The 25292-nt window shown below is 50.8% G+C and overlaps 1 protein-coding gene across 2 annotated transcripts in view; it reads right to left on the minus strand.

Annotated features, from left to right (window-relative positions):
- COL15A1 (collagen type XV alpha 1 chain) overlaps positions 1–25292 on the minus strand; it is a 98249-nt gene that overhangs the window by 37109 nt on the left and 35848 nt on the right. For both annotated transcript variants that reach the window (XM_017659747.3, XM_017659748.3), the window contains 11 exons: positions 24935–25009; positions 23341–23421; positions 17747–17894; positions 14389–14498; positions 11906–12058; positions 10480–10632; positions 8322–8471; positions 7681–7824; positions 2358–2417; positions 1106–1198; positions 229–354 (listed from right to left, as the gene is read on the minus strand). In XM_017659747.3, the coding sequence (XP_017515236.2) occupies positions 229–354; positions 1106–1198; positions 2358–2417; positions 7681–7824; positions 8322–8471; positions 10480–10632; positions 11906–12058; positions 14389–14498; positions 17747–17894; positions 23341–23421; positions 24935–25009 (1293 nt within the window). The remainder of the gene's footprint in view (positions 1–228; positions 355–1105; positions 1199–2357; positions 2418–7680; positions 7825–8321; positions 8472–10479; positions 10633–11905; positions 12059–14388; positions 14499–17746; positions 17895–23340; positions 23422–24934; positions 25010–25292) is intronic.

The raw sequence follows: 25292 nt of genomic DNA on the forward strand, positions 1-25292 counted from the left end.
CGACTATGATAACACAGAAAAACAATGCGCAGGATGGTGATTTCTTGGCTGCTCCTTCTCAGGAGTCTTAGCAAAACTTGGCGGAGGAGGATTTTTGCTTACAAATGTTAGCTGGCTGTTTTCCGCCTGCTGTGGATTTAGACAGCCCGGGGATCTGCAATCTGTATGCCCCTCCCTGGCTGAAGGAAGCTCTGCAGCCACAGAGAGGGGGTGACTTCAGTGGCTCACCAGGGGCCCAGGTTCACCAGCCACTCCATCCTCTCCAGGAGATCCAGGGGGTCCGATGAAAACATCAGTTCCTGGTTTTCCTGGAATCCCAGGCAAGCCAGGTGGGCCTGGGGGGCCTGGGGGACCCTAAAAAAACAGACACTCTGTCACACACACAGCTAATTAGTAGAAGGCTGAGATTTGAATGCCAGTCTTTTTGAGCCCGTTATATCATGTCTTCTCCCTACATACATGTATGCAGTAAAAACCTAGTTCCTTGGAATTCTCAGACATGCTCTGGCTACTTCAGTTTTCTGAATACTGGGAGGTGAGTCAAAACTGCCTGTTGTTAACCCTTGTTAAAAATCTCCCTGCCGTGTACTGGTCTCTTGTTCCTGCTCAGTCGGCTGGTCCCGCAGCCGGTAGCACCCATCCGGCTCCCACTCCACTCATCCCTCTGGGAAGTCTGCACCCCTTCCGGCCGTGTCATGCCAAGCAGGCAGAGGGGTGGCCGGGTGGAGCCTTCTAGGAGGGGATTCAGCACAGGGACTCAGAGGAGGGACTGGGAATGAGGTCGGGGGCCTGGAAGTCACTGCAGCTGGAGAAGACAGGTGCTACCTGGGGACCAGGGACCAGCGGGGGTGCAACCAGGGGCAGAGGCCAGGAGAGCAAAAACAGAGGGAGAAGGAGTGGTCTGGAGAGGCAGGGAGGGGGTTGCCTCAGGGTTGGGAAAGTTTCAAGAAGGGTCTGGAAGCCAAAGTGTGAAGTGCTACCCAGAGAAGAGGCTGGCAGGTCTCTGTAATGGGTGAGGGGTGGGAGTGGTGGGGCCAAGCCAGGAAGTGGTGAAGGTCAAACTGTGAGGGCAACCAGACACCTGGCCCTCTATCCTCACACTCACCCTTAACAGCTCCTCACTGTGCATCGTGTCACCAGAGCCAGAGCCAAGGTCCAAGCCCCAGCCGAGGCCAGAGCCCTCAGCCTCTGTTCCCACCTGGAAAGAGAAGGAAGTCCCACAGCTTGGTTTCACCTGCCACTCTCCAAAGACAGCCGTGTCACCAAAAGCTTCCCATGTTCTGCAGCCCTGTACCTGATGCTGCCAACTTTCCTTCTGGCCTTTTCTCCCACTGCCCCCTCCAGCTACCCTCCCCCCTCACTGCCTCCCGGCTATGCAGCTGACACAGCCAGTCCTCAAGCACACTGTACTCACTCATATCTTCTCAGCCCCCTTTCCTGCCCTTCAAATCCCTACTCATCTTCATGGCCCAGTTCCACCATTACCTCCTCCAGGAAGCCCCACCACCCCGTTTCTAGGTGGAATTTCTCTCCCATCTGTTTCCACCAACCTCTATTGAGGTCTCAATTTGGCCATTGGGCCACCTGACTTGACACTTAGTTGTATGTGCGTCTGCGAGCCCCTTTAGACTAGGGCACCCCCAAGGTCGGCCTATTCTTGAGACACTTCTAAGTGCCTGGTGTCCAGAGCGAGGCCTGGCACAGAGAAGGGGCTCAGTGCACACTTGCTGAATGCCATCAAATTCCTCCAAAGAACCAAAGGGAATTTCCAAAACACCTTTCTGGTACTTAATTCCCAAGACAGAAACCACGTGAGGCCTAATTCAATCCTTGAATGTGTGTGTGGAGCACCCATTCAGAGGCCCCAAGGAGAAGCTGGGTCAGGGGTTAAAGCTGGGTTTAGGAAGGTTGCACTGGTGTGTGTGTAGGGGTGGGGGAAGGGAGGTGGTGATACGGAGGCAGGAAGACTGTCAGGAGGCTGTTGCCGTTGACTGAGGGATGAGGATGCACTGCACAGCTGGACCCTGGGGATGGCCACTCGAGGACGTTTCCTTGTTTCTCTCTTGGTAACCGGGAAGAGGGGGTGCCATTCCCAAGGGTGGGGAACCCTGGGGGAGGAGCAGGTCTGGGGGCATGGTGATGAATACAGTTTGGGATGAGCTGAGTTGGAGGGACCTGTGAGCATTGGAGGTCCAGCACACAAACACGATGTAAATGATTCTGTTCCTGAGTTCACTGAAGGTTCTGGTAGAAGCAAAAGCCCTGAGGTCTGACTGGAAGGCGCTTTGGAGCCAACAGGTCAACTCCTCCTTTGGCTCTATCCCTGGCCCCTGTGATGAACCTGGGGGGAATCTCACCGTGGGTGCAGCAGGCCCGGCAGGTCCAGGGTGGCTGGGAAGCCCCCCCTCAGCTTCACCCTAAAGAGAACAAGATGGTCGGTGGAGAGCTGTGCACCCTGTCCCACTGTCCCCTCTCCCACCTGTAGACACTGTGGGGTGCACAGGCACTGGACACATGTCTCCCGGTCACCTAGCATGCCCCCCTGGTCCAGGTCCTGCCAAAGCACAGGGGTCCAGGCCCGACTCCGAAGCCGCTCCTGCTGCCCTGCTCCTCCCACCAGCCCCACAGCCTTTATGGGGTCCCTGTTGCTCTGGGCCTGGCTCCCTGGGACCGTGGTCTCCTGGACAGCAGGTCTGGTGCCTGAATCACATCCGGGTCCCAGCGCCTGGCCCGCAGCTGGTGTGTAGGAAATGCTTGCACAGTGTCAGGAACACCCATTTAGAAAGGAAAAGCAGAAAAGAAAATGAGAAAGACTGGCATCCTGGGAGGCTTTTGGCTTCAGAAAGGGCCCAGAGAAATGGCAGCTCAGACAAATCAGGTGACAAAAAGGAATGGAAACATGGACAGTGAAATATCCCCCAGCATGTGTGGTGGTATGATTACCCCCCTCCCAGACACCCCTGCTGCCCCCCCCTCCAAACCCTACTGGCACCTGAAGTTCACTGAGGAGATCAGAGCAGAGAGAACTGAAGACACCACCTTCCCCAGACCCCAGCCCTCCTTCCCCACCCCACCACAAGCAGCCTCAAGAGGCGCCAGGGCTGGAACACCACCTGCCCTGCGGGACGGCTTCGGTGCAGCCCTGCAGAAGTGAGGAGGGCAGGGGACCAGGGCCCGAGTAGAGACAGAGAGGCTCCCAGAGGCAGCTGGTTGCTGTCAATGGCCAGAGTCGGCTCCGCAGGCAGGACGGCCACAGGACTTGGGCTCCTGGGCGTCCTGGCCAGGGTTGCTGCAGGCACATCCCCTTGGCAATAGTTTCACATCACCCATTGCTTCAGTAGGAGGAACATGTTATTTTTCTGTGGTGACAGACACCAGACAAGCCCTTCCACAAACATCACCTCATTTCATTCTGGCTACTCCCTCATAGGGCAGTCATCAGCACCCTATTTTACATTTGGAGAAACTGGAAGAAGTGGTAAAGACCTTTCCCGAAATCCTATAATTACTAAGAAGTGAACCCAGGCCAGTGGAGCTCTGAAGCTCCTGTTTGTCCAGTGCTTTCCCAGAAAGAAAATCAGGGGCAGAATCCAGAGCTGAGACCCAGCACAGCAGAATTGGAAGGACCCTCTGATCACAGGTAGGGAAACCAAGACGCATGGAGGTCAAGGGACTTGCCCGAGGCCACCAGTCGGTAAGAAAAGACTTGGCCGGAACAAAGCCGCATGCTGTTTTGTGATTCTCCCAGACTCAGTTTGCTCCATTTGGGCTCAGACCTCTTATGCTTCAGCTAGTCCCTTGATCAGAATTGACTGAACCCCAAGTAACATGCTCAGGGCATTTGATCAAAGCCAACGTGCTCTCCAATATGGTGACAGCAACAACCATTTCTCCATTGGGCCCAACTTGTGCTTTTATTCCCACATGTTGTCTTTGAACCTCAAGCAAGATGTGGTTAAAACCTGTGCCATGTTTTTGGGACATGTAACTGCTCAGCTCTGATGACAGTCCCTGGTCCTGAGTAGTGAGCTGGGCATAAGCTGGGGGCTTGTACTGGGCTGGGCATGGTGAGCCCCATAAAAAAAGCACAGTAGGCTCCCCTGCATCCAACAGACAATAGGCTCTCAGTATTTGCCAAGTGACCACTGGGAAAACCTTGGAAACAGAATGACTGCATTTGAACCACGTGGACTTTGCTGATCAACTCCTGGCTCACGTCTGAAGATGGGTGGTTGTGGACAGTGCAAAACAGAGGTCAGAAGTCCAGACTCTAAGCCTCTCACCTCTACTTGACTCCTGGGAGCTGTGTGACCTTAAGCAAACCCCTAACCCTCTCTGGGCCTCATCTGTAAATAATTCTACATACCTAATTTTTTGAGCATGTACTATGTGCTAGGTAAAGTTTTCCATGTATTAACTCATTCAATCCTCACTACAACCCAAGAGGTAGACAGATACTATGATCCCCATCTTGTGCATGAGTAAGCTGAGAGAGGTGAAGAAATCTGTCACAGATATTCAGCAGAGCCAGGCTTAGATGCCCATCTCACCCACTACTTCGGTGACTCCAAGATTCAAATGACCCTAAAGATATTCCAGAGTGAGTGCTCTCTTGACTGTCCTTATTGTGCTTTAACCATCTGCTCAGGAATTGAGACATCCGTTTCAATTCATTGCAGATTCCTGACGCAGGCACTTAGGGATGATCTACCTTCATTAGTTACAGGCCAGGATGAACTATTGCGTGCTTATCTCTCCTGTTCTCCTTTCTCTATCTCAGTCTCTCTCTCCCCACCAATACCCTCCTCACTTTTAAGAGCTTTTCAAAAATCCCTGTGTAAAAATCATAAGTTCCCATGGGGTAAACACCAAAATATATTAGACACCTACCAACCGCCCAACAGTTCTACCACTTGAGGCCACACTGCTAACATTTTGGGAGGGTATTTCCTTCTAGGGTTTTTGCGTGTGTCTATTTTTAAACAGTTAAGACCACACAATATACTCAAGTTTATAACCAGCTTTTTTCACTTAACATTATATGGTAAGTATTTTTCCCCAACATTAAAAACTCCTAATAACTATAATTTTAAAGCTGTACAATGTTCCATTATTTTAATATACTTTATTCAGTTAATCCCCTATTGTTGACTAATTAAACTGTGTCTTGTTTTTTCTACTATGGACAATACTGGGATTAACATCCTTGTAAACAAAGCCATTTTACATATCTGACTATCTGTGTCAGGACTGATCCCTAGAACAGAAGTTTCTGGGTCAACAATATGTATGGTTTTTCATCTGTGTCCACAAAGAACTTCTCAGAAGCAGTAAACTTGTCAACACTCCCACCAGCACAGCTGGTCTCAGCAGGCCCTCTCCAAGCTCCAACTTCTCGAAGCAGTAAACACAAAGGATCCAAGGACAACTGACCCACTTTCTCCAGCAAATCAATTGCAAAAGAAAAAGGAAGGTGGGAGACAATCACAGACCAAAAGACTTTTGAGACACATCAACCAAATGTAAGGTGTAGATCTTGTTTGGATTCAGATTCAAACTAACTGTAAAAAGGCAAATTTTTTTAACATCTAGGGTATCGGATCATATGAAGTAACTACTGTTAATTTTGTTAGATGGACAATGACATCTATCATTACCATTGATGGATGACACTGTAGCTAAGGGGAAAAAAAGTCCCAGATCAACCTTGCAGCAATACGCATTAAAGTATTTATGAACTAAATGACATGGTATTTGGGATTTGTTTCAAAATAGTCCAGCCTTCTCCCCTCTGCTCCAAAAAAGATGGCCATGGGAGGTGAAAGAGATAAAGTATGATTGGCAAAATGGTGATAATTGTTCAAACTTAGTGATGGGTGTGTCTGTTTTGGGGGTGGTAGTATAGTATTCCAAGTCCTTCTGTGAATTTTTAGGCTTTCCATAATTAACTAATTTTAGAAAGGAAAAGGAGAATGGGCCCTATGGTGAGGTGCACTGTCAGGCAGTACGGCTGCATCCGATGTGGCATCACGGGGAGGTATGGTCTGGGTGCTTTGCATGTCCCTTGGGTGAGGGGCAGAAGGGCAGGGCACTTTGTTTAGGATGTCACAAGGTGTAAGCTGGGGGCCACAGGCATCACAGCCAGCCAGCGGAGTCTATGCTAGGTACCTAGCAGGGTGTCTGAGTCCCAGCAGCAAGGGCTCCTCAGGTAGTCTGGCAGTGCACTAGGACAGCTGTACTGGCTTAAGTGTCCAGGGGTCAGGGTGCAGAGAGGACTAAACACTGGAGCTCTCACTCTGCTGCCACTCAGTGGTGACAACGAGACTCAGGATGCACCATGCATCAGCGCCACCCGTGGAAGGTGGACACTGGCCTCCCAGCTCCCGGGTTGGGACTGTTCCCCCACACCACACTCTCAAGGAAGTTGCATTAGCTCTGCAGGCCAGCATGCCTCAGTTCAAATCCTGGCTCAGCCTCTTTGAGGCATGCAACCGCAGGCACATTTCGCTAAGTCTCACACCTGTAAAATGGAGATCATACCCTTGCACCAGAGAGTAGTGGTGTGAATAGAATCAGATAAACTTGGAACACAGAGTCTTTAATAAACGTCAGCAAAAATGGCTTATATCCTGCCTCTTGACTGTGAATTCCTTGGGGACAGGAACAAGGTCATATTTAGCTCTATCTCCAAATGTCTGGATTGAGGCTCTGCGTTGCTGTGCATTGAGTCAATGAGTGATCAATGAATAAATAGACAACTCCAAACAAGGAGGCAGTGAGCTTGGTGAGCACTGGGTGCCTGGCAAAGGTGCTCAAGCATTGGGCCTTTGGGTCGTCGGTGTGCCGTCTGGTCCTGCAGCCCTCCCCTCACGGGTCACCCCAGAGCACTGTGATCGCCTACATGCCTGCAGCTTGAGTCAAGGCTCTGAACATGTGAGCGACAAAGTGTTACTTGGGGCACTGATGTGCCCAAGCTGGTCACCAATGGGACAGTTTTCTTAAAAATATTAATATCTGAAGAGCAATTTTATTCTCTTAATCACACTGAGGACCATGCTGAGGACCAGCTTTAGTTTCCTATTTCTAAAAGACAAAGTTACAGTCCTTAAGTGGTAGCAACCCCGTGTAAGTGTACAGAGCTTCCCAAAGCTTCCGTGACCTATGTTCTCTGACCTGACACTCAGCCACCCTCTTTTGCAGATGAGGAAATAAGACCCAACGAGAAGAAAGGATTTGCATGAGGTCACACAGGTGCAGCCCAGACGCACAGACACTCATGCGGGAGGGGCCTTGAAGGCCACCCACACACAGCCTGAGGCTTCCATTCCCTCTGCACTTCCTGCAAGTCTGACAAGCTTTCTCAGGACAAATTAGATGGGCCCCTGCATCTTTGGAGAGCTCTGCCTGTTAGGAAGTTCTTGTTTCAATTTGAAGGCAATCTGGGACAGGAAGCTGGGTGCCCTAGATTCTTACCTCTTGCTTTTTCCTCTACAAACTGCAGCTTTCTTGTGTGTTCCCAGGTTGGATGCCCTTCAAATGCCTGAGCGGAACACTTTGCAAACAAAAACAAAAACCTAACTCTGAACAAGCCGGAAGCAGGCCCCTCCCAGGCCTCTGGCCTTTCTCTCTCTCCTCTCTAAGACTGGCCACATCAAATCTTCATGCCTCTATGCCACTTACCAGAGTGACGGCCCTTCCAGAAGCTGCTGTGGGAGCAGGGAGGGGCGGCCCCTCAGGGGGAGCGCCGCCTGAGTCCTCAGCCCCAGCTGCAGTGAGGGGCTCCTCTGTGGTGGCTGCTGCTAAGACTTCTTCATCACCAAGACCCTGAAAAGCAAAAGCAACACACGGAATCATGTCACCTCACCCATGACTCAATGTGCCCACAGCTGCTGGTGAGTTTTGGTGACTCCCATTGCTATGGCGCTAGCCCATCGCACAACATTGTCTTACCTACCATCATTACCCTGACACAGTCACAGAAGCACAGACTCATAATCACCTTCTGAAATGTGCATTTCCTCTAGGCCCCCTCCCCTGTGATGGGGCACTCAATGCCGCCCTTCTCCCAGAAACCCCTTCCCACTATGGGCCACCCTGAGAAAATTCTTGGGCACAGCTAGGAGGTGGCAGGGCCAGACACAAACCTGATCCCCTGACCTCCTCTGACATGCTGCTTCCTGGCCCTCCAGCTGTGCCCGTCCAGTCACCTGCTCTAACCAAGATGCATGTGCCCTGCCTCCGGGCAGGCCAGCACCTGCTGCTGTCCCCTGAGGCTGGCTTCTCTCCCTCCCTGAGCCAGAGAGGTACTAGGAGACACTTACGGGAGTGACTGCTGCCTCAGGGAGTGCCGTAGGCATGAGGGGCACCAGCCCAACTGTGGGGACCCAGCCAGCCTCCTCTTCTTCGAAAGTGCTGAGGGGCAGTTCTGTTGTAGCTGCTGCTGTTGGCAAACTTTCTTCACTGCCTGGACTCTGAAACAAAACCAGCATGAGGGATCATGCCACTTCCTTCACACGCTGGTCCAGTGGGATCGTGACTGCAGGCAGGAACTGCCGGGGCCATGAGACGCTGAGCAGAGCAGGCCTTAACCCACAGTGTCCTGGAGCCGCTGGGATGCACTTCCGGCTCATCCCAGCCATCTCCCAGAGTTCCCTGAATCTGCTTCTGCAGGACCTGGGGCCTCAGCCCGCATCTCTTCAGCAACTAGGAGCTCACCGCCTGCACAGGCAGCCCTTCCAGCTCCACACAGTCAAGTTCTGGTTCCTGCTAAGTCAAGACTTGGCAGAACATGGAGCTGATCCCTGGTTTTCTCCCTGTGACAAGTGCTTTGCTCTTAAAGAAGCAGTGGGGGAGGAGGGAAATGAGGAAGGATGAGGATGAGAGGTGAGAGATGAAGGAGAAGACAGAAGGATAAGGAGGAGGAGGTGGGGATGGCGGCCACTTTGTTCATGAAAGTAGGCCATGTAACTGTCAAGTGGCCTAGAGATCTCTGCCCCCTTGTCAGGGTACCCCTGCCCCCCCCACAACTGCAAAGGTTCTCCAGATGGACCAAGGTGAAAGGCTGGGAGCAAACGTGTGGACTGATCTCCGAAGCCAGTGTTGTCGGTGTGTGACGGCCAGGTGACCCCCTCCATTCAGTCACCCAGCAAATACCCGTCATTTACAGTGATGAAGACAGATCAGTGAGTAAGATGCACATAACCCCTGTGCTCACAGGGCTTACAGTCTGCTAGGGAGCCAGAAGTGAACTATTTACCAAGTTTATGATTAATTACAATTATAATGAGGCCTTCCAAGGAGAAGGTTGGGGCACCATAAATGTGTCTGATGGGGAGACTTCTCAGTTGGGAATGGCATCTCCTTGACAAAGTGGTGTTTGTGCTGGACTCTGAAGGCTAAGCAGTAGTTGAAGGAGGGGAGGAGGGAGGAGAAGTTTCCAGGCAGAGAGGAGAGGGTACAGGAAGATTCTAGAGTAAGAAGGGAAGAGGCACATTCAAGAAACTGACATAAGGTCAGTGAAGCTGGAGGGCCAAGAGCAGGGGGACAGTGGTTGCTGGGGCTGCCTGGGCCAGACCCTGCGAGGCCTTGAGGGCCAGGTGGGAGGGCAGGGCTGAAGCAAGGGCAAGGGGAAGCTCCCTGCAGAGGGCTGCCCCCCCATGAGGAGTCAGGCAGAGGGTGGAGGAGGCCATGGGCCAGGGCCACGGTGGCCCAGGGGCCGGCATTGGAGAAGGCAAGAAGGAAGAGGCCCATGTTGTGTTTAGGTGGAAAAATCAACCAGACCATGCTTGATGGGATGTGGGAAATAAGGAAGAGAGAAGAGAATCCTGGATTAGGCAATTGGGGGGTGAGAGGCCCATCCATTCGAGGTGGAAACACAGGAGGAGTGGACATGAGGAGTCTGTGTTTGGAGGCGCTGAGCGTGAAGCACTTGCCGGACATTCAGTGTCATGATATCATAGGGGCAAATGTGCCAGTCACCCTGCATACTTGCACTCTGCTCTCAGGAGCTGGGAACGGTTCTCCACACTGCCTGAGGAGGTCTGATGTGCTCTGGGACTCTGTTAGGGCCTGCCTGCACCCAGACTGCCCATGGCCCTCCGGCAGCCTGTGCTTGCACCCAGAAACAGGCCACGGTGGTGCTGTCCTGCAGTCCCACCCTGGCCCCTGAGCCCTGCTGCTGGGGGTGCGGGCCCCTGTGTCAGCCTAGGGACGTACTCCCACCTCTCCCAACACACATCTCCCTGGGCCCGGCCCCAACAGGCCAGCTGGGGCTGTCAGCCTGCACGGTCCCCAAGCCTCCAGGGGCTCACCACATGCTTGCCCATGCCTTGGCAACTCCACCCAAGGGAGTATGTGGTCAGAGAGGTGCCTCCTGCCTGGTCAGCTTCCTCTGAATTTGCTGACCAGAATGAGGACTGGGTCTCTGACAAGGGCAGGATCTGCTCCCAGCCATGACCTCAACCTGCCAACACTCCTTACCAGAGTAACCTCTTCCCTAGGGTCCTGGGTGGACATGGAGAGAGTCGGTCCCCCGGAGGGCACACTGCCAGCCTCTGCTTCCCCATCAGTACTGATGGGCACCTTGGTCTCCCAGGCTGCTGTCACTCCTGAACCTTCTTCAGCGTCTGAACCCTGAACGGCAAGACACCACAAGCAACCAGGTCAGTGACCAGCTGCAGTATGGCTGGAGGGGCAGACAGCCGGGGTCCCTTCCACACCTGCATCCTGTCGCTCCCTCACTTTCAAGGTGCTGTATATCCCAGACCTTACCTTATAGCATGGCCTTGATTGTGACACCTTGCATGCCACCCCAGGTGCCAGCCCCCTGCTCCTGCCGCCACCCTGCTTCTCCTCCCTGCCAACCCCACTGACATGGGCTCCCCAGCAGTCCCTGCCATCTCTGTCCCCAAGGGTGGAGCTTCCACTGAGTGTCCATATTGTGGTCTGGCACAAAACCCAGGTCCTCAGAATGTTGTTGAAGGGGCTGGCTGGCCTCACTGGCCACTTCCTGGCCTCAGTCTCCCGGCTCAGTGGCCCCTGCCTTCCGCCTCTCTCACATCCCTAAGACTGACCTCCTCCAGATCACCAACTGTGACAGATCCAGGGGACTTTTTTCAGGCCTGCACACACTGGGAGTCCAGGCAGGACCTGACATCATTGACCACACCCAGAGGTAGCCAATACCACCCCTCACCCCCCAGACCTCAACACAGCCTCTGAGCCCGAGCCCTGCCTCCAGCCTTGCTGCCCCCATCCTTTCTCCACTTAAAGTCCTACTCTGACTGTGTCTCTTCCTGCTCTAACCCCTTCCAGTGACTCCCCGTTTCTGCTGTACACGCCCAGGCTCCTCATGGCTCCCCGGTCAGAGAGGCCTCCCTAGGCACATCTCCGGTCTCTCCTTGCTCACCCTGACCCCGCAGCCATGCAGCTCTTGTTCAGGGTGTTGTATGTTCACACTGACGCCTCCAGGTCTTGCTCCCGCTGGCCCACCTCCGGGAACAGCTGCCCTGCTCCATCTGCTAGGCCACTTGCAGGCACTCCCTTAGTCCCACCTGAAGCATCCTTTCCCCAGGAAGGCTCCCGACACCTGAGTCTGGGCTCTGGGCCCCTTTTTGGTTCTTACAGAGCACTGGTCTCCTCCCACTGCACCTCTTAGCACTCTGTCCCCAGGAACTGGGTCTGTCCTATTTACCTAGTGCCGGGCACAGCATGGCACTCCACAGCCATCTGCTGAATGAGTCATAGATGCCTCAACTTCCAAACCAGCGTCTACTTAGGCCTGGCCCCACAAGGCTTCGCTGTGCACTTTGCAAACAGATGAGGAAGGCCAGTGACTAGTCCCACCCCGAGGTGCCCACCCTCCCCTGGAAGTGAGTACAGTGGAGCGTGAACTCCAGCTGCTTACCAGAGCGACCCCTTCTCCAGGGTGCTGGGCAAACGAGGAGAGGGTGAGCCCTCCAGTGGACACACTGCCTGCCTCTGCTTCCGCAGCAGTGCTGACGGGCACCTCAGCCTCCCAGGCTGCTACTGTCGCTGACAGTCCTTCAGTATGTGGACTCTGAAACACAGTCATCACAGAGAACCATGGCCCTGGTCAGCGTGCCTGTGGTCGCAGAGAAACCTGCCCACAGCCCTCTAGCAACTTGCACTGCTGCAGCTTCTTCTCTTAAAGCACTTGGTTATTTATGACTTCAGCCCAGCCCCATAACAGTCTCAGAATCACAGAATCCATGGACAGTAGCAACTGCAAGGCACCCACGGCTCTGTTTGATTCCAAGCATCTGTGTGCACATTCCACAGACCAGAGGACCACTTCCTTCTGAGTCAGCCTGCCCAGCCCCAGACACTTCCATTCAGACACCACCGCCTCCTGTGACCTCCCCTGTGTGCCATCCAGAAGCCATAAGAACGAGTCGAATAATACACAAAGAGCTATATGCCCCAACACCAAAACAAATAATTCAATTAAAAAATGATGGGCAGAGGACCTGAATAGACATTTCTCCAAAGAAGAAATACATGTGGCCAGGCTCATTAAAAGATGCCCCACATGACTAATCATCAGGGAAATGCAAATCAAAACCACAATGAGGTATCACCTTGCACCAGTAAGAATGACCACAATCCAAAAAACAAGAAATAACAAGTGTTGGCGAGGATGTGGAGAAATGGATACCCTCCTGCACTGTTGGTGGGAATGTCAGTTGGAAAGCAGTAGGGAGGTTCCTCAAAATAACTGAAAAGAGAAGTATCATTTGACCCAGTAATTCCACTTCTAGGAATTTACCTGAGTAAAACAAAATCCCTTATTCAAACAGATAAAGCACCTCTATGTTTATTGCTGCATTAGTTACAACAGCCAAAATATGGAAGATACCTAAGGGTCCATTAGTAGATGAATACATAAAGCACTGGTACATATACACAATGGAATACTATTCAGACATTTAAAAAAAATTCTGCCATTTGCAACAACCTGGATAGATTTAAAGGGTATTATGCTCAGTGAAATAAGCCAGGTAGAGAAAGACAAATATCATATGATTTCACTTATTTGTGGAAAATAAAAACAAAGCAAAACAGAAGGAACGAAACAGCCGTGGACTCAGACACTAAAAAGTGACTAGTGGTTACCAAAGGGGAGGGATTGGATGGGTGAACTAGGTCTTATTTCATTTTTTTCTTAAATTTTCTTTTACAGGTTTTTTTTCCAGAAAGTAATTCCTTTGGATACTAAAAATACTAAGTGATCAAAGTTACATTTTCTTGTGCTGGACTTCTCAGAGCCTACAGTAAGGAGGATATACAGCAGAACATTTCCCAAACTTATTTGACCATTGAACCCTTTTTTCATATATTAAGTCCTTGCAGAATTATTGTTCCAAAAAAACAGAAACAAGATGATGTGACAGATTTTTAAATGAGGCTCTTTCTGACTCAACTTCAGCTAAAGTCCCAATGGGCTTTACTATTAAGTAAAATTAATTAATTAATTGTACAATTAATTCAATTCCACAGGCATCAGGTAACCACCACACGACAAAAGAAGAAACCGGACCACTTCTGTGAGACGGGCTAAGAGACAGTGAAATGCAATCAGTTCTACCAGCATCAGCCCATCACGAGCCTCCAGGCTATAGAAGAAACAGTAAAGAATTCATTCTGGGGGGTGGGCATAAGAATTCCTTTGGGAAGAATTTTCAGTGAGCTATGGCTTTCCCCTTCCCTTCTCCTCACTACAAATCATTTAGTGAATTGAATGTGTGCATTCTTTGGAGTTTAGAAGACAAAGGGACGGGATTTTCAATATTATGCTGGACTGGACTTTAAAAATACCTGTGAAAATAGGCTGTTATCAGATAGTGCCTAGGAGGGTAGGAGAAGGAATTAATTTTCATCATCCCAGGATAACGAAAAGAATGACCTGATTCTGCGGGTTTTTAGCAGAGGCAGTTGTGAGAAAAATACATTTCCTTTACTTTGGCACACTGCTGTGTCCAGAATTTTAAAAACTGGCTTTGCAGGTTTAAAGGCCAATTACCAACAGTAGAGAGGACATGCAAGCAGTTAATCTGATTCTGTCTTGAAGGGGCACAAAGGGTGGAAGAGGCCGGGCATCTTCATCATTCAGCAGGAAGGAGGTGGAACCGTGGTGGGGACCCCGTATTCATCCCAGGCAGGTGTGGGGACCAGTGAGCTCTGCATCGCCTCCCCTGTCCCAGTGCATCCCTCAGAGGCTCTGGGGCCCTGGGACTCTGGCTTCCTCTGTGCCAGCAGGAGGGAGGCAGTCTCCCAGACATTCAACTAAACCCCTGTGGTTCTCTACGGTGCCCAATAAATGTCACCAGCAAGTCTGAAATGAGCAAATTAAATTTCCCATTCACTCACCTCTTCGGTGACATGGAGGAAAGTCCCATCTCCTGAGCCCATTTCTGTAATAGGAGCACCATCCATAGTAGGAACTCCCTCCAGTGTGTCATTCAGGATCTCACCAGACCCTAAGGAATTGCATTCTGCAATTAATAACTGCATTTTTCAGTCTTGAAAAAGAATGAGGTATCCCTTCATCTACTGACTTGAAAAGATGTCCATACACAGGATTAAGAGGAAACACAACCAAGTTGCGTCGAACTAACTCTAAATGGCGGTATAACATGGCGCTTTCCACCGCAGGCCCTGGCACCAGGTGCTGGGCGGGACCCCTGCTTCTCCACTTACTAGGAACATGACCTGCAGCGAGTTGTTTAACCTGTGCTTCAGGTTCCTCAGTATAAACTGGAAACAACAATATCTATCTCATTGGGTTGTTGTGAGGATTATGTGCTACAAGGATTAAAGATGCTAATGCAAGAAAAGCAGGAAGACTGCTCCTGACATATAGTCAGCAACTGATAAATGTTCATCGTCAGTATGGTTCCATATGTGTAAAAGGAAAAAAACTGTATATGAATATACATGCTTTGTTACCATTATATATATATATATATATATCACCATCCTTATATAATTATCATATAAAATATAACATATAGATATATATGTATGTATGTGTGTGTGTGTGTGTGTGCAGATAGGCTGCACACACTTGGCTTAATCCTGGTTTCTCCAGAAGATAGGAGAGAAAACTACTATTTTTAGTTTCATACAACTCTGCATTGATTGAACCGTTACCACAAGCACATAGTTCTTTGGTAATATTAAAATACAAATGGAGTCCTAAGAGCAAAGAAAAAGAAATTATACTGACATGAATGCATACCTGTTATAGGCTGAGCCCCGGGCTAAACATGTCCCATGCACCCCCTCAGTTAATCCTCCTGCTAGTCCATCTGTCCTAGTTACAAGGACCTTCCCACCGCCTCACAGCTGGTGGGAGGAGCCAGGAGAGGAATCCCACGGTTTCAGTCTGCCCACTATCACCCATGACAGCAGGCGTGCCCTGTTCTGATCCGGGACATTATTAACTCCACTCTGCAGAGGAGGAACAAGGTCCCACAAAGAGTAAGTGGTTGGGAATGGCCCTGAAGCCAGGTCGGCCTGTCCCCGTGCTGGGCGTTTCCACCATGTGGTGTCCACGCAGTCCCTTCGTAAGAATGTCGTCAGGGATGGTGCTGAACTATTCCACCATGCCTCCACCCCCGCCGCCCGCCGCAGGCCCCCCACCGCCCCGCATCACCACGCTCTCGTCCTCCCTGCCGTGACCACCAGGGGGCGCTGTGCAAGCAGCCATCTGGTCCCCAGGCAGGGGGATTCCTCTCTCCCGCACTGAGGCCCTCCAAGGATGGAGGTGGGGGTGGGGTGTGCCCCGGGGTGTGTCCCAGGCCAAGGTGGTGTCAGGGAAGCTTGAAATACAATTATTAGGAGGCTTTCTCTAGCCAGGGAGGGGCTTCGGGATCCAGGCCCCTTTCTCCTCCTGAGCTGTCTACCCAGATAGATGAACAGGAACATTTCAGCCAGCTCCACTGTTCCTGTTTAGCTTCTTGCCTGCCAGAGGAGTCGGGCTGACCCGAGGGAACAGGTGAGCTGTGCTGAGATCTGGGTCCCGGTCAACACTTGGCTCCCACCCTTTGCACTCATCCCCCTGGCTAGGAGACATCCCCGCCCGGGCCCTGCAGCCCGGGGGCTCCTTGCCCCTCCTCGGAGATCCTAATTGCACCCAGGAGAACAGCATTCACAATTCATAAACCGCTTCCACATCTGCGGCTGTGTTCAATCCTCTCATCCACGGGGAGGCTGGGATTGTGAACATTCCCAGGGGACAGTTAAAGAATCTAAAGCTTGGAAATGTTCAGCAACTTGCCCTCGGCTTAACAGCAAATGAGGAGGCTTGAGCAGGGCTTCCACCCCAGCTGTCTGTGCTCACCCTGAGGTTTCTCCACAGCAACACCCAACCCCCTGGGTGTATTATGACTTTAACGAGTTATTATACATTTTTTTCACTCAGTCCTGCACACTTTCTGTCACCCACAGACCTTCCAAATTTAGTTGTTAAAATAACATTCATTTACTGATGTCAAAATACTGATAAAATACTAATGGCAGAAGTAAAAAGAATGAGACACATGATTATAGATTTGTAAAATACAGAAGCACAAAAAAGAGAATAAAAAATCATCAGTATCCTACCACCCGGAGATAACTACTCATAGCATTTTGTTGTATATTATTCTAACGCACATATGCACCCCGCTCTATGTGGTTTTATGTTGATATAAATAACATTCAAAATTATGGTCATCACACACACATGGTTTTGAAATCTCTTTTCTTCATGGACTGTGTCCTTGGGTCGTTAAGTCTTCGGCATCACTAATTTCAGGTCTACATATGAATGAAACACAATTTTCCCAGCCAGTCCATACTGTGGGCAGTCTGGGTTGTTTTTTGACCTCACACCTAAATCTTGGTGCTCTGGCATTGGCTGTGACCTCCATCTGAAATGGTGTCTCCCCTGATAAAGGGCAGAAAACGCAGGCCAATCTCAGGCCTTGGGCAAGCGTTAAGCTGCAGCCTGTGGATCACATCAGATCCTGGGCTTTTGTCAGTGCTGCTCTGCATGGCTTGGGGAATGGCAGGCAGGGGCCAGAGCCCTGGATGGGGAGCCAGGAGGCCAGCACTCAACCCAGGGCCTGCCACTGGCCTGCTGGGTGCCTGCCCCTCTCTGGCCTCATTTCCCACGTGTGCTACCCAGGAGTTTGGATGACCTGATCTGATCCTCTGAGAGTCAGGGATTTTGTGGCTGAGGCTGGAAAGGGTGGGGATTCTGGAGTCAGGCCTGGGAGCTGGATGAGTCCCACCACTCACTAGGTACATGATTATGGGCATATTACTTAACCTTTTAATGTCAGATTTTCCGTCTGTAAAATACTAGCTAACAATAGCAGCTAGGGCTTTGTCTGGACTGAAGATGAAATATGTAAATAGTTGGCACACAGTAGGTATTTAATAAGTAGCAACAATTATTACAAGCTTTTCTGTTGAACCTCAGGACCTCCTGGAGGGTGGAGTCTGGGGGTTAAAAGTTTAAATGTAGCTCTGCCATTTACAGAGATTTTGTTGGATAAGTAACTTCTCTATGATTCAATTTCCCCATCTGTTCTATAAAATGAGGATGATTATAATTCCTTCCTCAAAGGGTTGAGGGGATGAAACTGAGATGCTCTATGTCCCACGCATCACCCAGGCTGGGGTCATAGTAATCATCCAGTAAAAGGTCACAGCATATGAAGGTGCACTGGAGACTCGCCTTGTTCAGGGCTGCTGTGGAGGATGATGCTCAGGTTAGTGGTTTCCAGGGTCCCCTCAGGTACAGGCTCACCAGAAAGTTCTGCATCCTCAGAGGAAGGGAACGGAGTCGGAGGTGTGCTTATAGGTTCAACTCTTGCCTCTTTAGACTGAAGGGAGGAAAAACGAGACCCAAAAGGATTTATTTGGCAGGCAAGCACACAAAATGGCAGTGAGTATCATTGGAGAAAATATATCCATGAAGTGCTGAATAAACCCAAAGAAAACCTTTTCTATCACGTACTTGGACAATCACTGAACTTTCCAAGGCCTGAAAAAGGTGCTAGGAGTCATTAAATTCTGTTCAGTTTATAGCAAGACTTCGCTAATCTCGGCTGAAGTTCTCTGAGCACAGGGACCACATTTCTGGGATCCCTACATTCTAGGCCAAAACAGAGGAGGTGCTCGACAAAGATCTGTTAGATGCAAGAATGAATGAATGAATGAATGAATGAACGAACCTGGCTGTATCCATAAATGCCATAAAAATCCAATCTAAGATGTGCAATGAACACCTTTAAAATGTAAGGTGGGTGTGATTTCCATCTAAGGAAACTCCTGGATCTGTGTAGCTTTTTCTAGGGCCAGTATCTTAACCACCTTTACCAACTAGAGAAAAATGAACAAACAAAAAACTCCAACAGTGGAAAATACAAAGCAGTTCAGAGATCCAGGCAGAAATCCTGATGGGGGCCACAAAGGTCATGGCATCACAGCCAGACCCAGGAACAGACCAGCTCCTGAGCCCAGGGCTTGTTGATACTCAAAAAGCCTCATCGCTTCTGAGCTCAAGGGGTTGAGAGTGCATGGAAGGGTCCTGCTGATCAGTGTTGGACCTGTGATATGAACAAGAAATCACTAGGACATTAAGACCTCAGAGTTCACTGGTTATTGCAGCATCACTTACCTATCCTAATAGAAGTTATTTTCTTAATGTCAGAATCCAGTGTACAGATAGTTAGGTCCATCAGAACAAAGGAGATTCTTATGAGTCCCATAATTTAAGATTTAACGGTTCAGTTCTTATAATCAAACTTACGGCAAATCCCAGCTCTCTGCTTACTTATGTTATATTGGGCAAGTCATGTAACCTCAGTTTCCTCCTCTGTAAAACAGGGATGGTAATAACCACTCACAGAATAGAAAATGCAAGGAGGGGCTTAGCGCAGGGCCAGGCCCACAGTCTGAGCACATAAATGGTAGCTATCAACATCACCAGTTTGAGAAAGACCACCATCTGGGTAGTCGTTTTCTCTATGTGTTGGTCTTAGGGGTGATTGTTTTATCTTTTTGGCTCATCTGTATTTGCTGTTTTTTTCAATAATGAACTATTGATACACTAAAATTAAAGATATATTTTATTGTACTGTAAAATCTCCAGGGTGGAGACAGGAATGGAAGGCTTCAAAGAGTTGAGCCTTAAAGAATGAGCAGAGTTTTAGAAAACAAGGGTGGAGGGAGAAATGACACAGCATTGTCAGGGCCTGTCACCTGCGCTTGGCAAGCAAGGGTTTGGGGAGGGAAGCAGGGGGGACAGAGCCAGGTGAGGCAGAGAGGTGTGGGCAGGTGTGCACTTTGGGGAGTCCACCCTGGTGCCAATGGGAGTGTGGATTTGCGGTTTGAGAGCTGAAGTTTAAGCCAAGAGACCAGAAGGCTGCCCTCCAGAGGCCCAGTGAAGCAGGAACCAGGGCACTGCGGGAAGAGCAGAGCAGGCCCCACCACAGGCAAAGCTGTGCAGGAGGCCAGGTAGGACGTCCTGATAGGTCCCAGCTGCCTGGTGCCCTTGCAGCGTGGCAAGGACCCCTGCCCAGACAGGTCCTCCTCTCCCTTTGAGGAAGGGGCTGGGACGAAGGCACTCAACCAGGGTTCCCTGATGGTGTCAATGAAGCCTGCAGTAAAGTTGCTGTGGCTGGAAGCAGAGTTGCTGTATGAAGGACTTGGGTTTTGGGGCAAGGCCAGGAGGGCAGGTGAGGGTGCAGGAAACACAGGGCAGCAAGGGAATGGCGAGCTGAGCTCTGTAACTCAAGGGGGCAAAGTCTGAGTTAACAAATTCACTGACTCCAGCCTGCCAACCCCAGACCTCTCCCAACAAGGCAGCTGCAAACCCCCAATTCAAGGGCAGAACGCAGATGTGATCAGAGCAGGCATCCCACCTCCACAGCTGGCTGGTGGTTGTCAGGGGTTAGGGTGGGCAGGAGACCCGCATGGCCTGTGACAAAATAGGAATGTTGAGTCTTAAGACTTTTTTATTAGAAGTGTAGTGATTTGCTGAGCCTCATTCACACAATCAGATTTATTCATTCAACACGTATTTCCTGAGGCTCTGCTGTGTGCCAGGTCCCTGGCTGATTCCCCGGGGTACAAAAATGAATACGTAAGACAAGGTGCCTGCCCTTAAACTGTGGACTATGGAGAAACACAGATCCAGTCTAACTGTGACTGAACGTGACATGCAGGCTAGCAGAAGGAGAGCCGAGTGCGAGGAAGGAAATGTAGCAGTGGCCTCCAACCGGGGCTGTGGACTCGATCCTGAAGGATCAGTAAGAGCTGGCCAGGCAGGGACGAGAGGGGGAAGGGTTGTCAACTGCAGTAGCCAAGGCATGGTAGGGGCATGAACAGGCTTGGTGTGTTCCGGAACCTGTGAGCACTTGGATTTGGCTGGAAGAGAGGTCCTGGTGGCTCAGAATCACCTGCAGAGCTTTTCTAAGTACAGACTGTTGGACCTCACTCCAGACCTACTAATTCTGAGAGCCCCTGTATGCAGCCTGGGCAAGAGTCTTTTTTTAAAAGATTCTCCCACCACTGCCACACCATGTGACTTGGACGCACAACCAGGGCTGAGAACCACCGGGATATTAATTCTAATTCAGCATAAGATAGAATTTTCCAGAAATGGGAAGATGTGTCAGCAGTAGCAGATTTAGCAGGAGGAAAAAGTGGGTAGCAGGGAGTCTTACCCTAAATGGGACAGGAGGTGAGGAAGGCTGGCTTTTTAAGTCCCTGACCTCTCAGACAGTGCATGATTTAGATCTCTGGTCATGGCTTGTGTCTTGGAGGGTGGCAGGCTGGAAAGGGTGAGGACAGAGAAGTGAGATTCATTCCAAGAGAGAAGCCAGACGGAGAGGGGAGGAGGCATCTGAGAGAAGAGGGAAAGTCCCCCATTCCGGTGGGGTGGCCGCGGACAGGAGCCACAGAGAACTTCCAGGAGACGGGGAAAGGGGGGAAGGCCCCAGTGCCGGGTGCTGGGACTGACAGCATGGTGGCCCCAGGCAGGAGACCTGGCTCTGCCACCTCCAGGATGGTTAGCCCTGGGGATGAAGCTCTTTACTCCTCCATGCCTCAGTGGGAATGAATGGAAAACATGGCCCTGCAAAGGAAGTGTGTGCTCTGCAGGGGCAATGCTGGGAACCCACAGAAGGTTAGTAGCAGGACCTATAGCTCTGGGACCCCCAGGCCCAGAGCCCATTCCAAGGGGAATCCTCCTAAGGACTGAAAGTAGCCCCAGGGGTCTGGCATGCCTGCAGCCCCAATCACCAGCCAACCAAGAAGCAGGTGGCAGGAAAGGGCCCTAAGAGGAACTGGTACTCCAACACATCACCTCCCTAAGCCTCACAATAAACCTATCAGTCAATAGTAGCCACAGCAGAAAACATTCCCGGGAAGCTGCTGCTGGCCAAGGCCTGCAGGCATTTCACAGGGGCCACCTGACTGGCGCTAACCCTATATGGTGGGCATGCTCCTTTAACCCAGGAGGAAACTGAGACTGGAGAGGTCATGTTACTGACTCACCATCAACACCAGTAAGTGGCAGAGCTGAACTCACACTTGGTGGGACTTTGATCTTACCAGGTCTTTTAAAACCACTGAGGAGAGTAGGGTTGGGCACCCTTGAGCCACCAGGTCCATCAGGTCACTGTGAGGATTTAGTCCGTACCCCTCCTGGCTGTGGCATGCTCCCATGTCCACCCTGCTCTGCAGTACGAGGTCCAGGGGAGGAGGCCCGGGCTTGGGTCACCACCGTGTGACCCTGGCAAAGCCACCCAACCCTCCTGAGTGTCTGCTGCCATCTCTCTTGCGGGACTGTTGCAATGATTGAGTTAAGTCATATATACAGAAGCACACAGTGGGTATCAAGAAATGCCAGTCCTCTTCCTTCTCTGTTTCTCTACCTCTGTTCAGAGCTCACTGGTTCCAATGCCCCCTCCACCAGAAAGCCCTCCCTGCCCAGCCCTATGATCACCTCATGCTCTCAAACCCTGCTCCCCTTTCTGTCCCTCTCCCAGGACCAACTTTCTCGGCATCTCTGCATGAGTTGGCCTTCCTCCTAGCTGTGAACTGGTGCACTGGGGGACAGCATCAGACCAGAAGTCCTGGGGGACCATCACCCTGCACCCCGCTACATGAGCCCTGGACATGCCAGTGGTATGGCCAAAGGCTGTGGCACACGGATTGCAACATCATGCCTAGGCAGGCACCTTGGACCCTCAACTCTTCCATCCCAGCTGCCCAAGAATTGACTGCAGTCCTGGGGATGGACCTCTGAAACACCACCTGGGCCAGAAGCACAGGGTCATGGCCTGAACACTGGATGGGGTGTCAGGGGGCCTTCCTTACCTCTCAGCTCTGCCCAGATACCCTAAAGCCAGTCTTTTCCCCTCTCTGGGCCTCAGTTTGCCCACCTGTATGTACAAAGGGAAGTTTTCAGTACAGACAGAGGTGAACTTTAATTCCCTCCAGCACTAACAGACTGTGGTCCTATTCTCGCCTACACACACCTCTGCCTTATTTCCATCTCCCACTTTCTTCCATCAGAGATGAGTTTATAGAGTGAGTAAGACCAGTTGAGGAGATTGCTGGGGCTTCTGTGTTCAATGACTCAGACACTGCTGGTTGTTTTCATTAAAAAATGGGCTCTTGCTGTCTCCATGGTCTGACTCAGTGCTTTCAAAATCACTTGCTTGTCTTGGCCCCAGGGCACATTCCCAGGAGGGAGGAAGCCTGTGCCAGCAGGAGGAAGCCTGTGCCAGCAGAAGGATGGCTGCTTCTCCCATGAGGCTGAACAGACAGTCCTGGGGGAACTCTGCATCTCACAGAAGTGGAGCCCTGACCTCTTTCTTACAGTCAGAGCCCCTAGCCAATGTGACGACCACCACCATTTGGGGCCACTTCCTCGTACCAAGGCACTGGGCTGAGACCTGACCCTGTACTCCCTCATCTGACCCTCAGATAACCCTGTGAGATAGGACTCAGATTACCATTTCATGAACAAGGAGCTGAGGCTCAGAGAGGGGAGTTACCTGAGCTCACTGAGCTGGGAAGCCGTATCGCACAGCATTTGCATTTGGACAATCTCCGGAGTTAAGTGGCATTCCAGTGCACCAGGGATTTTGCAAAATGCTGCTTGGCCAATACTTTTCTAACCTTCCCAGATGAGCCAATGGTTGAAGTCACAGATCCGAGAACAGAGACGTCAGACCTGGGGCTGTGGGCTCTCACCATGGATGCTCAGCCCTCAAAAGTTGGCCAAGTGGATACTGTGCAGCAGCAAGTACTCACCGGGGCTTGAGTGTAGGTGACGGCTTCTATGATCTCAGCTACTCCGTCTGTCTCCTGAAGCCCACTGGTCTCTCCTGATGCCTGTGTGGAGACAGATCATGCCAAGCATAAGGGGAATAGTTACAGTTGGGAAAGTCACAAACTCTCTGTGTGTGTATGTGTGTCTAAGAGAAAGAAAGAGAGACGGACAGAGACAGGGAGTGGGATTAAGGGCTGAGCACACATACAAGGCATATATTAGCTATTTTGTTTCCTTCCACATTTTATTGCTCAAACAAAAACCTACAATCCATGTACCATCTCTTTAATATACCTGCATTCATTTCGTCCGGGTTCCCCTCAATCCCTGTCAAAGGGCACGCTCCCAATCTCTGCATGGCTGTCACGGGAATTCTGTGTTGGGAACTGTTACATATAAAGGATGTCTTCCTAATCTCCATAATTAGCCCTCTAATGGCAGCCAAGGAGCCCATGTGCCACAATTGTGTAAACAATCCCTTATTCTTGGCTTCTTGCATTGTTTCTACCTTTCCAGCAATGCAGAGATAAAGGAATGAATACACATAAGCCTTCCCTTCTCTCAGCTTTGTAGGAAGTCAGGCCAGGATCGTGGCCTCAGGGAGTGCAAACATTCTTAGAGAGCTGAATTCCGCCTCTGAAAGACTTTCCAACTACTTCAGTGCTTTTTACTAAATGAAAGAAATCAACTTGTATTTTGTTTTGGGGCTGACACCACCAGAGGGGAACACAATTTCCAGGAAAATGCCATGCTCTGCCTGCCTCTGACTTTCTGCATGGCGTGTTGGCTTCTGCCTGAAATGGCCTTTCTGCAACTGGGTAACTTGCACTTGTCAGTGATTGGGCATCAGCTCCGTGACCTACTCTGGTTCCTCCTCTTTCACCTTCTTGCCCCCACTCAACCCATATGCAGAGTTGGATCTGAGGCTCTCCCATGTTCCACACTCTGTTACTGCATTTGGGTGTAAGTGCTTGTGTGCAGCTTAAGGATGGAAACACCTCCTAGTATATCCCTTCATCTCCAGCATCCCCTAGGGCTGTCACCTAGCAGGTGCTCAGTAAACCCTGGAGGTAGGAGGGAAGCAAGGAGAGTGAGGAAGGGAGGGGCAGATGGGGGGGAAGGAGGGGAAGAGGACCCATCTATTTCCCTGCCTACCACTTCACTCCCAACTTAAGAACTGACTCATTTGCCAAGTATAAAAGCTAAATTTAAGTTCATTTTTATAGGAATTAGACCCAGAATGTCTTAGAGTTTTAACTTTGATTTTAGAATCCTGGCATCCTTTCTTGGCAGGAAATCTAGAAACCAGGCCATTGACTGCCACAGCCATGGAAGAACCTAACACCTTAGAAGAAACATATACCCCCCACACTAAGGAGATGGCTGAAGCTTCTTAAAATATAAAAGAAAACCGAAAAGCCCAAAATAGGACTTGCAGCACGTGCCAAGATGAGAGATTTTTGAGACTCCATGACACTGGGGATGAAGAATTCCCTGGGCGCCAGCCCTCCTGGCCAATGACTGCTGGGGCCGCAGGGCCCATGGTGGGGGTGGTGGGGGAGAGGGGTTGCTCACCGAGGATTCTTCGGCTTCACAGAGCTCCTCAGGAGTCCGGGGATCAGGGTGGATGGTGAGCTGCTGTATGGAGCCCTGGGGAAAAGCAGAGAGGTCAGAAGCCACTGCCTGCACATTTAATTTGACCACCAGTGGGAAACACGATTGCTTTCGTAACAGAGAGGACCAAGAGAAAGGACAGGTGTGGGAGTATGAGGCCTGCGGCCGTGACCGTGAAAACGACCCACGCCTTGGCCCACTCTCATTAGGGGCAGCTCTCCCCAGGCCAATGTAATATGCGCCCCTCTAGTTGGAGAGGCCCTTGGGGAGCATTGAGTTCAAAGTGCAGAATAACACAGCAGCCTCCTAACTGGGCCCC

The sequence above is a fragment of the Manis javanica genome, chromosome 2 (assembly GCF_040802235.1).
Source record: "Manis javanica isolate MJ-LG chromosome 2, MJ_LKY, whole genome shotgun sequence".
NCBI lineage: Eukaryota > Metazoa > Chordata > Mammalia > Pholidota > Manidae > Manis > Manis javanica.